Source organism: Rutidosis leptorrhynchoides, chromosome 4 (assembly GCF_046630445.1).
Source record: "Rutidosis leptorrhynchoides isolate AG116_Rl617_1_P2 chromosome 4, CSIRO_AGI_Rlap_v1, whole genome shotgun sequence".
In the NCBI taxonomy this organism is placed as follows: domain Eukaryota; kingdom Viridiplantae; phylum Streptophyta; class Magnoliopsida; order Asterales; family Asteraceae; genus Rutidosis; species Rutidosis leptorrhynchoides.
The window spans coordinates 143,764,867-143,779,791 of NC_092336.1; the positions used below are offsets into that span (position 1 = coordinate 143,764,867).

The window sequence follows — 14,925 nt, forward strand, 5'->3', positions numbered from 1 at the left end:
TGTTTATGTTTTTTGATTATACAGATTCATACGAAGGTGAGGATGAAATCCATTATGATTAAAGATCCCCTTTGTTCATCTGCCTTTTTTTTATTATTATTTTGTTTTTCATTTCAAGGTTCTTTAATCTATTTCTCAATTTATCAGGTTGATGAATGGTGATCTTAACCTTGCAACCTCTTGTATCACAAATATAACAGGTACATTTGATAACAACACTGTATGAAGAGCTCAACATCTATATTGCAAAGTATTTTCAGTATAAAGAGTAAATAAATAGTTAAAATTACAAGGCAGTATTTAACTAGCCAATTTGGAATATCAAAATTGAATCACAAAATGACAACATGAGCTAGTGTAGCACTTGTACAAAGATGAATAGGGAAAACTCATTTATTCGATGCGATAAATTCTCTGTATTCCTTCTTCATTTTGACCCCTGATACACTCCTGCATTCATATTCATAAATGTAAGTGACTGACTTCAAGCATGTTCTAATTATTGTTATAGTTGAAGTTATTAAACATATGGCTGCGCATTTTAAGAAGTTAAACGATCCAATGTAGAGGTGGCAAGATGGACAGATCAGGTGGTTAGAGTAACATGTCAAATTGGGTCATTTTTAGTAGAAGTCAAACGGTGTATATCGGGTTGGGTCGACATGTCCCTATTTCAAGAGCTACTTATATATAGGGTAATATCATCTGTTTAAATACTAAAAAAACATATAAAAGGGTTGTATGCATTAAAAAGTAGACTTTGTGGGTGAATTTTAACCTTTTTGAACTGTAAATGAACTTTCTACATCACCCACTGGAGATAAAAATACACCCATCAATTATTAAATAGGTCAGAAGTGTCACCTTTAAGTCGGTAATCATATTTGTAAAAGTTGATCAAAAAATTTCTTATGCTATTTAAATCAAGCGTAACAAAAAAAAAAAAAAAAAAAAAAAAAAAAAAAAAAAAACTATTAAAGTGAAAAGAAAGAATAAATCTACAAACCTGATCATTTCTTTGTTCTTAAAAAATTGGACACATGGTGTACCCATAATATTCGCTGCCTCAGCAACCTCGGGGTCTTCTTCAATATCAATTTCAACAAAGTGGACGTTCTGATCAAACTCGTCGATCACCTGATATTTTATTTACATATTTAGCCAATATCAGATTAAATTAAAATTCAATTTATATAGATACAAATACTATGTTGGATAACAAAATGAGTAGCGTTACCTTGCCAAGAATAGGCTTTAATGTCCTACATGGACCACAAGTTGGGGATGTATATAATACACATATAAGTCTAGGACTTTCATGGTACAATTTACGCAATGCATACTGCAGGTGAAGAACAAAAAGATAAGTAAAGAAACAAGCAAAGTGAAATTACCTGAATATACATCTTTTACATTTAAATTTGAAGTTTTTAATAGTTGGAATAAAAACTGAACTTTATATATAGAAGATATCAGCTTTAAACAGGGGAACCAAACACACACACACACACACACACACACACACACACACACACACAAAAAACAAGGCTGTAGTTTATATACCTGGCCCTTGTGCTTAGTAAGTGTGATGTCAAACCCTTCCTGCACATCTCTTGGTGTGAGATCCTTCTTAACTTCTTCAGTATGCGGCTGCAACAATCAGAAGGCAATTAGATAATATGAGATTTCATTTCATGTCGACGATAACAAAATTCACTCGATTAACTACCTGGTGAAATTCAATAAGCAGATTATTGCTGACAAGATATCGCTCCACTGATAGAGCAGCAATGCACCCTGATCCCGCTGCAGTTATTGCTTGTCTCCATTCATGATCCTACCCATATAATGATAACAAGTTAATACAAAACTTATAATGCAATGCACACATTTTCAAGCCAAAATAAAAAGTATACTACCTGAACATCGCCAGCAGCAAAAACCCCTTCTAGAGAAGTCTTTGCGGTTCCTTCTTCGACCAAAATATATCCGGAGCTATCAAGGTGAACTTTGCCTTCCAATATTTGACTATTCGGGTTATGACCGATTCCATAAAATAGGCCTTTAGCTTCCAACACTGATTCCTCGCCAGTATCATACTTCTTCACTTTTATGCCGGACATTTGTCCTTTAGTGTTGCTGACGACGTCCACTGTCTCTGTGTTGTAGTGCACCGTGATGTTTGGATTATCGAGAACTCTGAAACATTCGCCAGAATCAACCTGTTAAACAAACATTCAGGGAGTTGAAAACTAAAATACGTTAATTTTCCTTTTGGTAAGTTGGTTGACCTAAATGGCAAACAAGCAGAGAACATGAAGTTCCCACTCTCAAATAAGGTGGTAAATGTTTCTTCGCATGACCAAAAGATTATGTTTGGGAATGAACTAACGGAAACTTTTTTTATGAAGCCGAAGGAAAAAAAAATACAAAATACAAACACCTCCAAATAGACAATCTTATAAACTCAAACACACTTGTGTTGGAGCATTCTAAGCGTAGCATACCTAATTTCTATTAGTAACCTAAATAATGTTTTAATGATGGAAGTAATTTTAGAAGTAACTAAATGACAGCTAATTATTTGGTATCTAATGGAGTTTCATGTCAAATAAACAAAGTCATCACAATGAAACAAAGTAAGTTATAGAAGATGGATGTTTTTGTCAGATATTACACCTTTAGATCTATACGAGTCAACTCAAAAAGTCTTGAATGTAAGTTTATTATGTAATATGAACAGAACTAGAAGAATTTGATATTTGATGTATAGATAATGTATGTTATGAGTGAAGAACGATGAGTGTAACTTAAGTAGCAAAGCTCTCAATGACATAAGGTAGCATAAACTTTAAACAAACAATAACGGAACCAATAAGACATAAACTTGATCCAAACTAGTAAGGTTGTGAAACTCTTACAAATACCAAATTGAAATCATCGGATTTGATTTATCTATCATTCTGTAGTAAATAAATAAATGCAACGCTAAGAAACAACACAATTTGTAAGAAGACAGGCCAGAAAACTCTAATCAACATAACGTGTGACACACACAACTAGAAGTTACAATTTGGACCCATTTACTTATAAATGTGTCGATTTGGATCTAATGTCATCTTAAAAGGGCCAAATAATAAAAAAATAAATATGCCAGAAATGAGTCAAACAGTTTAAAAGTTGCCCTCGGTATACAACCTCCTCATTCCTAAATCAATTTATTTATATATTTGGATTACTGAAGGGTTTGAAAACGGCCTCGGATTAAATCGGTTAGGCCGTGTATACTAGAGTAAACATGCTCACCCTCTGGCATATCACTTTATCACATATATCCATATTCTCTTAATAAAAAAAAAAGTATGAAGTGTTTGCGGGTCAACCCAATCAGACATAGCCTATTTCTATCCAAACTATAGAAGAAAAGGGACTACCCTATCTTGTCACATGTAAAACACAACACTCGTGAACTAAACAATACTCAAACGTTCAGTTAGACTCCTTATATTTACATGAAATGGATTTATGACTAACCTATCTTGCATAGCTTTTGACGCCCTCATTTGATCCCTACGTACGAGTAAATGCACGTGTCTAGCATATTTAGTCAAATATATTGCTTCCTCGGTAGCCGTATCACCTCCACCAACAACCGCAAGAACTTGACCCTTGAAAAGTGGTGAAGCACCATCACAAATTGCACATGCACTAATACCCCTACTCCAAAACTCCTCTTCACGAGGTAAATTTAATCTTCGTGCAGTTGCTCCTGTAGCTACTATAATACTATGGCATTTCACCTGAACATAAACAACATCCAATTTTTAAGACTGCTTCGTATTTACAAGTACTGCACGAAATTATGTTAATTTCCATGATATTAAGGGTGAGTGCATAAGATGTTGACAACCTTAGTTTAGGTAAGGGAAAATCATCTAACTTATATAATATATTTTTTGGATTTATACTAATCATTATAAAGATTTACATGCTAATAGGTAATAACACAAAGAATCACCTTACGATCGGTACTTTGTACGGTAAAAGGACGATTATTCACATCAATAAACTCTACATCTTCTAGATAAAGTTCTGCTCCCCAACGTTCAGCTTGTCGCCTCATCCTATTAACACAAACATTAGTAATACCAAGGTTGAAAAATATGTGAAACGGAGACGAGTCGGTCAAGACCTTGAAAGGTCGATACGCACGTTGACCAACATTGACTTTTAAATATAAATATATTAAATATATATATTTCAAACATATATATTTTAAAAATAAATGATCTACGAATAAGATGATGTGGTGTTAGTTTAAATAATATATAGGTTTTTTATAATGTCTTCTATAACTATAGTGTTTTTGATAACTTATCTTTAAGAGATACTATGCATGTCGACGTATGTCGGTGTTTTTCCAGCTAATTTTAAATGGAATTGGGATTTTCGTTTACATTAGAACAAGGCCAGACAAAAAGTTGACGTTTAACCGACGTTGACCTAACTTTTTAGTGTTGACCGACTAATTAGACGGTTTTGGACGAAACGGGGCGCGCTAGTCACTAAACCGCCGCAACGGCCGCCACAACCTCCGCTTCCAATCCTAGCATGCAGTTAACATTACTAGAAACTAACTAAACTACAATAGTTCCAAAGATAACTTACCGATCCATCAAGTCCGGACCAGTAATTCCTTCCGGAAAACCTGGAAAGTTTTCGACTTCGGTGGTGGTCATCAGTTGTCCACCAGGAACACCACCAATTTGATATCCCTCAAATACAACTGGTTTCAAATTAGCACGAGCTGCATAAATTGCAGCTGTGTAACCAGCTGGTCCTGAACCTATGATTACCAAATTTTCAACACCTGTCCCTGCTAAAAACAAAAAAGATTAACTTGCATGAGAAAAATGGCAAAGTGAAGCTTCATGGAATAAAAATATAAACAACCAATCCTGGTTCCCAAATTCCACAAACAACTTGTTTAGTAGAGTACAAATTATTAATTGTGATTTGTGCCAATATTAAGCTTAAACACGGTAGTTTCAAATCCTTAGAATGTAAAGTGAGAATCTATTATTTATTATCAACTTTAAACTAACTTTTGAAGCACAGATTGTTTATTTTCTTGTATTAGTGACTATTTCCCCTCTAAATAATTCGAGTTAATATATAAGCTATTGCTTTTCAATACTAGTAACTACATATTTACATCTTTAATCCACACTTGAAGTCCGATATAAAGAAGATTGAAAACAATATTCCAACGCTCAACTCACGTATCACCTACTTTTGCAACGATTTTTTGTTGTAAACTTAGCATATTTCATAAAGTTATATTATAAGAATCTCAAAAGACTGGAAATGTTTTATTGTCCATGGGACACCAGTGTAAACTAAGTGCTGCAATTTAATGGATGATGTATTTATAATGCAAGAATAATTACAAACTTTGACTTTGGGTTCAATTGTCCACAGCTAATAATAGCTTATGAGAACCTAAGCTAATGTTCCAATACACTCTCATTTAAATTAATAGAAGGTTATTGTAGACTAAACTACTTGCAGTAGTATATTAAAAACTCTTAAACTTATATAGTTACCTAAATACATTTTAACTAATTGTGTTACTAATTGTCTAATATTTCACTAAATATAACACTTCAAATTATTATTACTACTACACATACAACATCAAAAATTAGTGTTATTGAAATCCAAAATACAATATTTGTAAAAACTATAAATCATAACATATACATATTATCCACAAAATCAACTTAATTTCACATATACAAATACTAAATTATATTAAGACTAACTTCATAATGTACCTCTCTCAATGAACTAATTTCACAAAAACAAAAATACGATGCACATAAATAATAAATAAATACAAATACCATAATAATTAATAATACTAAGTATATACAAAGTTAAAAAGGACCTGAAGAAGTAGGTTGCTCGGTAGAGGAAGCTGAAGAGCGTATCGAACGACGGTTACTGCAGAATCGACCACCGGCGATATTAACGACGGAGTTGAAACGAAGTGCGGTGGCGCGTCGACTAGTGAAACCTAATAAGAAGCTGTTGAGATTGCAAGGAGCGGCGGCGACGGCTGAAGTAGGGCGTGGATTGTTTCCGATTGAAATTCCGATAGCAATTTGAGCAGTTGAAGCCATTGGAATGGTGGGTTTCGGACCATACAATAGCCAAACAATACTATCCTTTTGAATTTAACTAACACAAAATAACACACTCTACTGTGTGTGTGTGTGTTAATTTATTTAGGGAGTATATATATTTATATATTTAATTTATTTATTTATATTTATATTTATATTTATATTTTATAGTATTGTATTTATTTATTTTTATTTTTATATTTTTTTGTTTTTTTGTTTTTTTGTTTTTTGGGAGTTGTAATTTGATTGGAAGGGATCTATCTACACGAGTATGAAAGAATCCAGGAAAACAAACACATTTATTATTTAGGTAAAGGAGTATATTTGACACGGACACTCCGACCTTGTGTTTTCTTTAGAAACCCACCAGACTCATTCTGAAGAGTCCAAGCTTTCACATGATGAGTCTCAGCTTCAAAGGTACCGGGTACCATTGAACTATTGCTACGTTTGTAACACATTTATGATTTGCTATCACCTTTCAAAACACTTTTATAAATAATTTAATTAAAACTAATGTTTTTTATTTAATGGTTGTGCCAAAATACAAGAAATCCAGTTACTTTGGCCCCGATACAAGAAGCCCAGTCAAATTGTCCAAAGATAAAGATTTCAATCACTTTGGTCCAAATACAAAAAGCCAGCCCGAATACATGAAGCCAAGTCACTTTCGCTCAAATCTAGAAAGCCGAGTTACACGATTTCACTATTGGGCAGATAAAATCTTTGATCGAACATATCTTGAAACTTTAGGGCAAATCCATTTTTGAATCACTTTTTTTCAAAATGGTTGAATCTCAAAAGCTTATTATAAGAAATCCCACTTTTTAGAACGAGTTAAAGGAGTATGCATTATTGGTGGAGAGGAAACAATAAATTTGGATTTCTCGAGACCAATGCTACGAGCTCATTTATTTTTTGACATTTGACGAATAACACGTTTAAATATAGTGTTTTTGTACAAATTTATGGTATCAATCTAATGCAATAACAGATTACTCAAGAACAACTACAATGTGTTTGTGCATTGGTGGTGATCTGACTTGTCATAATGGAGATCGAGAGTTTGAATCCACGTGTTGAAAAAAAATGTTTTTCTTGTGGTTACCACCCATGTTCAAGGGCGAATCTATGTGTCAGCCGGTGGGTCAGGGGAAACCACTAGTTTAAACATTTTTGGTAGAAAATATTCTTTAAATTGTATCGGACACCGCTAAATTTAACTGTAGGACCTCATATATTTCTCAAATTTATGGTTTTTTCTTTTAAATAATATAGAATACCATTAAAATTAACTACTCGGACCGCATATATTTTTCGAATTTTAAGTTTTTTGAATGTAAACTACCACTAAAATATGATTAAAATATAATTAGTAGTAAAAAAATCACAGGATCCCATTAAGTTATGATCCTGGAATCACCACTGCCCATGTTCATGGGCCTCGGAGGTTTCAAACGTCTATCTGTTTGAGCCTCACTCAAGAGGGTTTTACCACAAGCGATGCTCGTATGGATCCGTCGTGGGTTTACTCCTGAGGGGTGATATGACTGTAATGATTCGTCCGAAAAATAATCGGGTTGGTGGGTTCTGACATCGCGTTCAGACTCCGTCAATGTCTCTAAACCGCCGTCAACAAAAAACATATTACTCAAAACCACAAGAGATTATAAACTTTGGTATTTGAGATTAATGAGGGTCTATAACCGGTTCGATTGACCAAGAACAAGACAAAACTCTCACTACATGCTCCAAATGATGAATGATCACTTCACTAACTATGAACTCTATTTTGGGTTAAACCGACATTGACCAGAGAATGACACATATACACCCTCAAACTCTTTTACGGAGTATATAACCAAGTTACAAATAATCACTCTTAACTAATGACAAAAGAGCCTCTGCACTAAATGAATTTACACAAAAGACAAGAAACACAGATACAGTACAAAACCTAACAAAATAATAAACCTTCTTAGAATATCGTTTGCACAAGAACACGTGATAATTCAACAGTTTCTCATGTTTTAACCAATATATATTTTTCCTTTTGTCAATATTTGTGTAACGACCAGACATAGAGCTTATGAGCTATAGCGCAAACCGAAAACCTCGAGCCATAAGATGATTGGTTTTGCTTTGTATTTCATTTTTGTACGCGGTGTAGATCGTACATTTACTATGAGAATAAACGTGTTTCTACCGTCTAGAGAGTAATTCCATTTGCATATATATGTAGTTTGAAAATGAATAAAAAGTACACTTCGATTACTCGATTACCGATTTTTTTTTTTTAAAAAATAGTAATTTTGATTACATAAGTTGCAAAAATAGAAAAAACTTTTTTTTTACAAAAATAGTAAAACCGAAGTTTTCGGTTTTGCCAAATCCGAAGTTACAAACTTCGGATTTTTTTTTTTTTTTTTACCTCTATGCCTATATAATTAATGAGAGGTGATATTTTCACTTTTATTTTTCACTACAAAACTTATTATTATATTAATGTATTATTATCACCGAGTATATTATTATTATTATTATTATTATTATTATTATTATTATTATTATTATTATTATTAAAATTTAGATATCTTACACATATATCTTCCATCGTCAAATCTGAACATTAAAACTTAAAATAGAACCTCAAATCTTAAAATATACAGAGTAAATAAAATAAATAAATAGACAACATCTTCACCAATTTCTCGTTCTCAAATATGCTACATCCTCGAAACCCACCACAAACAACAATTGGCTAAAGATTAACATGGTGAAGGAGAAAGATAGCGGTTCCATAATAATGAAATAAATAATATACTCCATTTATAGTGAATTTATAAAAAATAAAAGTGAAAATATCATCACCCATTAATTATATAGGCATAGGGTAAAAAAAAAAAAAAAAAAGCAAATCCGAAGTTTGAAACTTCGGATTTGGCAAAACCGAAGTTTCAAACTTCACTTTTACCATTTTTGTAAACAAATATTTACTTTTTCTATTTTTGAAATTATCCTAACAAAAATCACTATTTTTTGTTTTAAAAAAAAAACCTCGATTACCCTAATAGAAGACTTAAACTTAAATTCAAAAACCTTAAATCTAAGTAATCATAAGTTATTACTCCCTCCGTCCCTTTTTAATTGTCCAGTATTCCTTTTTGGGACGTCCCAAATTAATTGTCCACTTTCAAATATGGAAAGTAAATTTGATGATGTTTACAATATTGTCCCTAATGAATTAATTAAATTACAAAGGTGAGAGAGATGTAACACCCCGTTTTTCCCCGTACATGACTTATAGGTGTATAGTGTACGTACGATAGGCGTATGAAGGGTTTGGGACATGTTCGGGTGTTAAAGTCTTGTGTATGAGACAAGGAGTCAGATCACGCCTTGTGTCGCGGCGCGACAAAGGAGGCCGCGGCGCGGTAAACAACTGAAATCTGGATCAGAAGTTGGACAAAAAGTGATCCCAGAACTAGTCAAATGTCGCGGCGCGACAAATTAGGCCGCGGCGCGGCATTCTGGGCAAACTGGTGCCGGATTCTTGTAAATTTAAATGAAGTTCAAGGGCATTTTGGTCTTTTCACGATTGAGCCAGATTTGAGGCTTTAACCTCATCCACCCATTCATTTCCTTATTTTCTTTTATCTTTTCTTTTCATTTTCTCTCAAGAAAACTCAAACACCCAAGTGATTCAAGTGGAATTTTAGAAAGGAAGAAGCGGGTTTTGATCTTTGGCGTAGTCGACAAGTGTGTTCTCCTCGATCCTAGCTACACGGTGATACTAGTGGTAAGCTCTAACTTCGAATTTCATTTTTGTGTTCATCATTCAATTTGGGGCTTTTGATTGTATGATTCATAGGTGAAACCCATTTAGTTGTTAGTTGGAGATTAACACCAATATTCGGGTTTATTGTTGTTATTGGCGGGTTTTGGGTTTGGTGTGCAAGTTTATGCTTGTAAGACTTGCAATGGGTGTAATCACTAATATTTAGTGATTATTGAGGTGTTGGAAGAGATTAGGTTTCTTTTGGTTGACTAATTTTGACTAGAGTCAAAATTAGGGTTTTGGTGATGATTATGACCCGATTGTGAATTAATAAGGTTTATAGACTTAAAATGGATTAAGTTGAAGTATTAAACCGAGTTAAACATGTTTTGGTGTCAAAACTTGTAAATGGTGAGATTTTGACTTAATGGGTCAAAAATTAGGGTTTTGGTGTCAAAATGGGTAAGACACGTGTTTAACACTTGTGTTCGAGTTTAATTGGCATATTAGGACCATTGTCACTCGTGTTAGTGATTATTGGTTAGTTTGGGCACGGTTTGTGCTTGGAGGTGCAATTGGGTCGAAATTGCACTAAGTGTCGAATTGGGTTGGTTTGTAAATCCATCCTAATTGTGTTGTGGTATTTATGATTATGGAATAGGTACTTTCCATTGACGAGTTGCGGATTACTTGGAAGCATTCATCAAGACGACAAGGTGAGTGTTAATATCCTATATGCATATGTATGTGTAGGATGGATGCGGGTCGGGTGAAGTGTTTCTCGGTTATAGGGCTCACTTCACATATAGGTGGATTTGATGGACTTGTGTATAGGTCCAATTGGCACGGTTGTGCGTTTGGGTTGATTACCTTTGGCGAGGTACACGTTTGTGTGTACGTTATCACACGTGGTTGTGATTTGGATGTTATAACCCCAAAGGCGAAGGGTTGATATTGTTGTGAGGTGGATAACCCCGATGGGGTGGATTCTATAATTCCGTGACCGTGGGTTTGATGTTGAGAAGTGAATCTCGGGTAGTGCGGATTCATGATGACTCGGGTTATTCGGTCATCTTGTTGATGAGGTAGTGAATCTCGGGTTGTGCGAATTCACTAAGGCTCGGGTAGTTCGGCCAACCTCGGTTGATGAATTGGTGAAGAAGTAGATATCGGGTTGTGCGAATTCACTAAGGCTCGGGTTGTTCGGCCAATCTTCATTGTGGTACTTGGTTCTCGGTATTGGGTTAAGGGGTTAACCTTGGACGTTTATATATTGGTATATATTGTTGTATTGTTGTGTTGTAGCTAACCCTCCGGGTGTAGCTTAGTGGCGTTGTTCACATCACCGTGCGTGAACTTATATGGTGTTGCACTTTTAGTTTATTGCTTAGTGATCGTACGGTATGCATAGCTTAGCTTATCTTTATGCGTGGATGCTTCGGTATGCGGTATTTGGTGTTTGTGTGGCGTGTCCATTTTATACATATATATGTATGTTGTATATTATCATTCACTAAGCGTTAGCTTACCCTCCCGTTGTTTATATTTTTATAGGTTCGCATGCTTGGCGGCTCGGGTAAGCTTGGGGATTAGAGATCTTGGCTAGGTTGCTTAGAAGATCTTGCTTTTGCATTCGATTAGGATTTGGGGTAGCGTAGTCCCAAATCACCATGCTCGGTTTTGGTTGAAAACTAAACTAGTCGGTTCGTGTATGTCCGTTTGGACAATTAACTAATGTATTAAATGTTTTAAAGTTTATTAAACCTTCTATTGTACTAAAGATGTTTTTGATTGGGACCTAAAGTATCATTTAACGCGTATTAAAAGGAAAAAATTTTATGGGCCGGTTTTAATACGGGTTGGGTTGTTACAAGTGGTATCAGAGCATGGTCTAAGGGATTTAGGCGACTTGAGATAGGTGACTAGACTTAGACTTTGTGTGTGCTTGTTTGCTGCGGGACTTGTAGGTGAACGGGTCGGATAGGGACTTGGTTAGTGCCTTAGCGTGTAGGTGAACTAACTAAGATTGTGGTTTGTGTTGTGAGGTTATATTCTTGCGTATGTTTATAACGTATAGAATTTTTGTTGTGATGGTTAAATCATCGAGCGAGGCGGTCGTTGTACTAACGAGTGGATACGGCGTGTGTGCGTAATAAGGACTTGCAAACCTTATTACGGGTGCAAATCTTGTTTAACAAGTGATGTACGACGAGTGTTTAGCAAGATGGGGCATTGTGGAGTGTGTGTTTTATACGTTCGTGATCTAATCGCTTTGCATTCGTTAGAATGGCGACGGGAAATGGGATCGAGATGAACGACGTGGAGTTTAACGCTAGAGTTGCGGCCGCCGTTGCGGAGCAAGTGGGTGCGTTATGAGAAGAAATGGATAGGAAGTATTCTGAATTTCGGGGTGGTAGTGAAATGGAGCGTTGTCTTAAGGGCTTCATGAGGACTAAACCTCCGATGTATGATGGGAAACCGGATCCTTTGGTAAGCACAACTTGGATCTCGGATGTCGAAGGATGTTTTCGCACGATTGAATGCCCTCCCGAGAAGAGGACAAGACTCGCTACTAGCTTGTTGCGGGGTAGGGCAAAGGATTGGTTAGATGGTAAGATTGATCTTGTCGGTGGTGAACCGTTTATGGCGTTATCGTGGGACGAGTTTAAGAAGGAATTCTTCGAGGACTTCCGGACTTCAGCCGATTTGTCAGAAATGCGTAATGAGTTGCGAAATTTGCAACAAGGATCGATGGACTTGAATACTCTAAAGACGACCTTTATGTCGAAGGCTCGTTTTTGCCCGGAGTATATTGGGAATGATCGGATGTTGATGGAAGATTTCTATCGGACTTTGAATGATGAGTTGCAGGGCAAAATTAGCGTTGGCCAAGTGAACTCGTTTGCGGAGTTATTCAACATGGCTAGGGGTTTCGAGTCGTATTCGCGATCGAAGATTGGTGAACCTTCAAGTAAGAGAAGGGTTGATTCGTATGGTGCTCCAAGTAAGAAAACTAAGGGCGCGAGTGCGAGTATGGGTAATGTGGAAAAAGACACGATGGATTCTCGTGCACCTAGATGTTTCAATTGTGGTGTTAGGGGCCACAAGTTATGGGAGTGCACTATGCCGAGAAGTGATGACGGGATGTGCTACTATTGTCATAAGGAGGGACATCGCAAGCCGGATTGTCCTGAGTTGGCAGCGGCGAATGCGGCAAGGAGACGTTAAGGTACGTTTTGTTTTAATAAATATGTCCTTTGATTATTTATTAAGTGCCATTTGAATTCGAGTTGATTAAATGCCTTGTGTATTGCATATTGTTGTTAAGGGTGACGTTCCTAATAGAAGTACCCTATGGTGATGTTTGATTTTGGACGAAGGGCGTGAGACTTGGTGCAACCAAGCATTCCTTAGTATTTGGAAAATGTTTCTACCAAGCCATGGAAATGGGTTTTGGTGTTCGGTCGTTAAGCGCGTGTTCGCTTTTATGAGGAAGTTGATGAACCATGAGGTTCGACGGGTAGGATGAAACCCTAGAGATCGAGTGTTTAAAATCTCGATGTATGTTGGTAAAGGAGTCTACGTGACGCGACATTAGGTGCCTCTTTTATACCTACTAGCGTGGTGTTCGACTCCGATTATGTTGCGGTTACATCGTACTTAGGGTACCGAGGTGAAACCCTTAGGTACATGAGTGTCTAGGGAAATTTGACAAACTAAAGCAATTGGATGATTGCGAAGGTATGGTTTGTGTAATTTGTGGTACACTTTTCGTTCGAAGTGTTTAAGGATAGGTTAAAATCCTTCGTATGCTCGAGGTTGGAGCAAGATATGGTGATGGGTCGTGTGAACCCAATTGTTGGTGGAGTCTACCTTTGGTAGCATAGTACGGTTGTACGAGTTGTGATATTGGAACGTAGTTCCAAGTGGGGGAGTTACACTTCTGCCCGAGGAAGTTTTAGTGTGAGATTTCGGATGATGCTTTTGGTAGACCCGGAAAATGTTGTCGAGACCTGGTTTTGGTCGATTTGTGGTAGATTACAATTTCGGATAAATTGTACTTATGGTTTGGATTTAAATTATCACCGAGGTGATAATGTGGTAATCTCGTTGAGAGGTAATGAACGTGTTTGGCGAGCAAGGTGGAATCCCTCGGTTAAGGGATGTGCGTGTCGGGTTCTCTTTCAGAGAATTATTGTTTTGTACCTATGTTTGATATAGGTGGTTCTTGCTCGATTGTGTGGATGGTTAGTGGTATCCGTTAGGATTCACTATGGCGTAGCAGAGCGCGATGTTACGCTACTCGTTGTTCGAGGCCAAAAGGGCGTTGATTGATGAAGCATGACCTTCGGGGTCCGCTGACTTCATCATGGTAGTGTTGTATCGGTGAAGCATGACTTTCGGGGTCCGCTGACTTCATCCGGTATTGAGATTGGTGGAGCATGACCTACGGGGTCCGCTGACTTCATCATGGGTTAGTGTTATATGGGTATGGTATAACGTTATCGGAATGGGAGTACCATTCTTGAGTTGTGTTGTGGGACGTGAATATCGTTTTGTTCGTATTCACAATATTTCGGGTAGTACGATTGTCCCTGTTGGTTGGACTCATAGTTTGAGGTAGTGAATGTCGGGTAGTTCGGATTCACTAAGGCTCGGGTTGTACAACCATCCTCGGTTATACTATATGGTGGAAGTGAATCGGTTTGCGCGTACTCACAATGACTCGGGTTGTGCGGTCATTTTGTTGTGGGAAATATGGATTTGGGTTGGTGAATTTCGGGTTGTGCGAATTCACTGAGGTTCGGGTTGTTTCAACCATCCTCCATATGTGTTTTGGCTCGGGTTGTTTCGGCCATATCGAGTTGTGATCTATTGGTTGTTGATACACCAATGGTGGGGTCGTAAGGACCATGTCGTGGGAACTATCGGGTGTTTTTATACGCCGATGGTGGGGTC

The 14,925-nt window shown here is 36.5% G+C and overlaps 1 protein-coding gene across 2 annotated transcripts; it reads right to left on the reverse strand.

The window, feature by feature from the left end:
- Positions 1-219: 219 nt before the first annotated feature.
- On the reverse strand, positions 220-6,248 carry LOC139840242 (thioredoxin reductase NTRC-like). 2 transcript variants are annotated; one of them, XM_071830489.1, is made up of 10 exons: positions 5,951-6,248; positions 4,669-4,876; positions 4,019-4,124; positions 3,535-3,800; positions 1,920-2,199; positions 1,730-1,837; positions 1,564-1,650; positions 1,238-1,342; positions 1,007-1,137; positions 220-450 (listed from the first exon to the last, which is right to left on the reverse strand). In XM_071830489.1, exons 1-10 carry the CDS (start codon positions 6,183-6,185, stop codon positions 390-392), a joined length of 1,587 nt encoding a protein of 528 aa, XP_071686590.1. In that variant the 5' UTR covers positions 6,186-6,248; the 3' UTR covers positions 220-389. The 2 variants fall into 2 exon arrangements, with proteins under 2 accessions (XP_071686590.1, XP_071686589.1); XM_071830488.1 differs by having other exon boundaries at positions 4,669-4,879.
- Between the last annotated feature and the right edge of the window lie 8,677 nt (positions 6,249-14,925).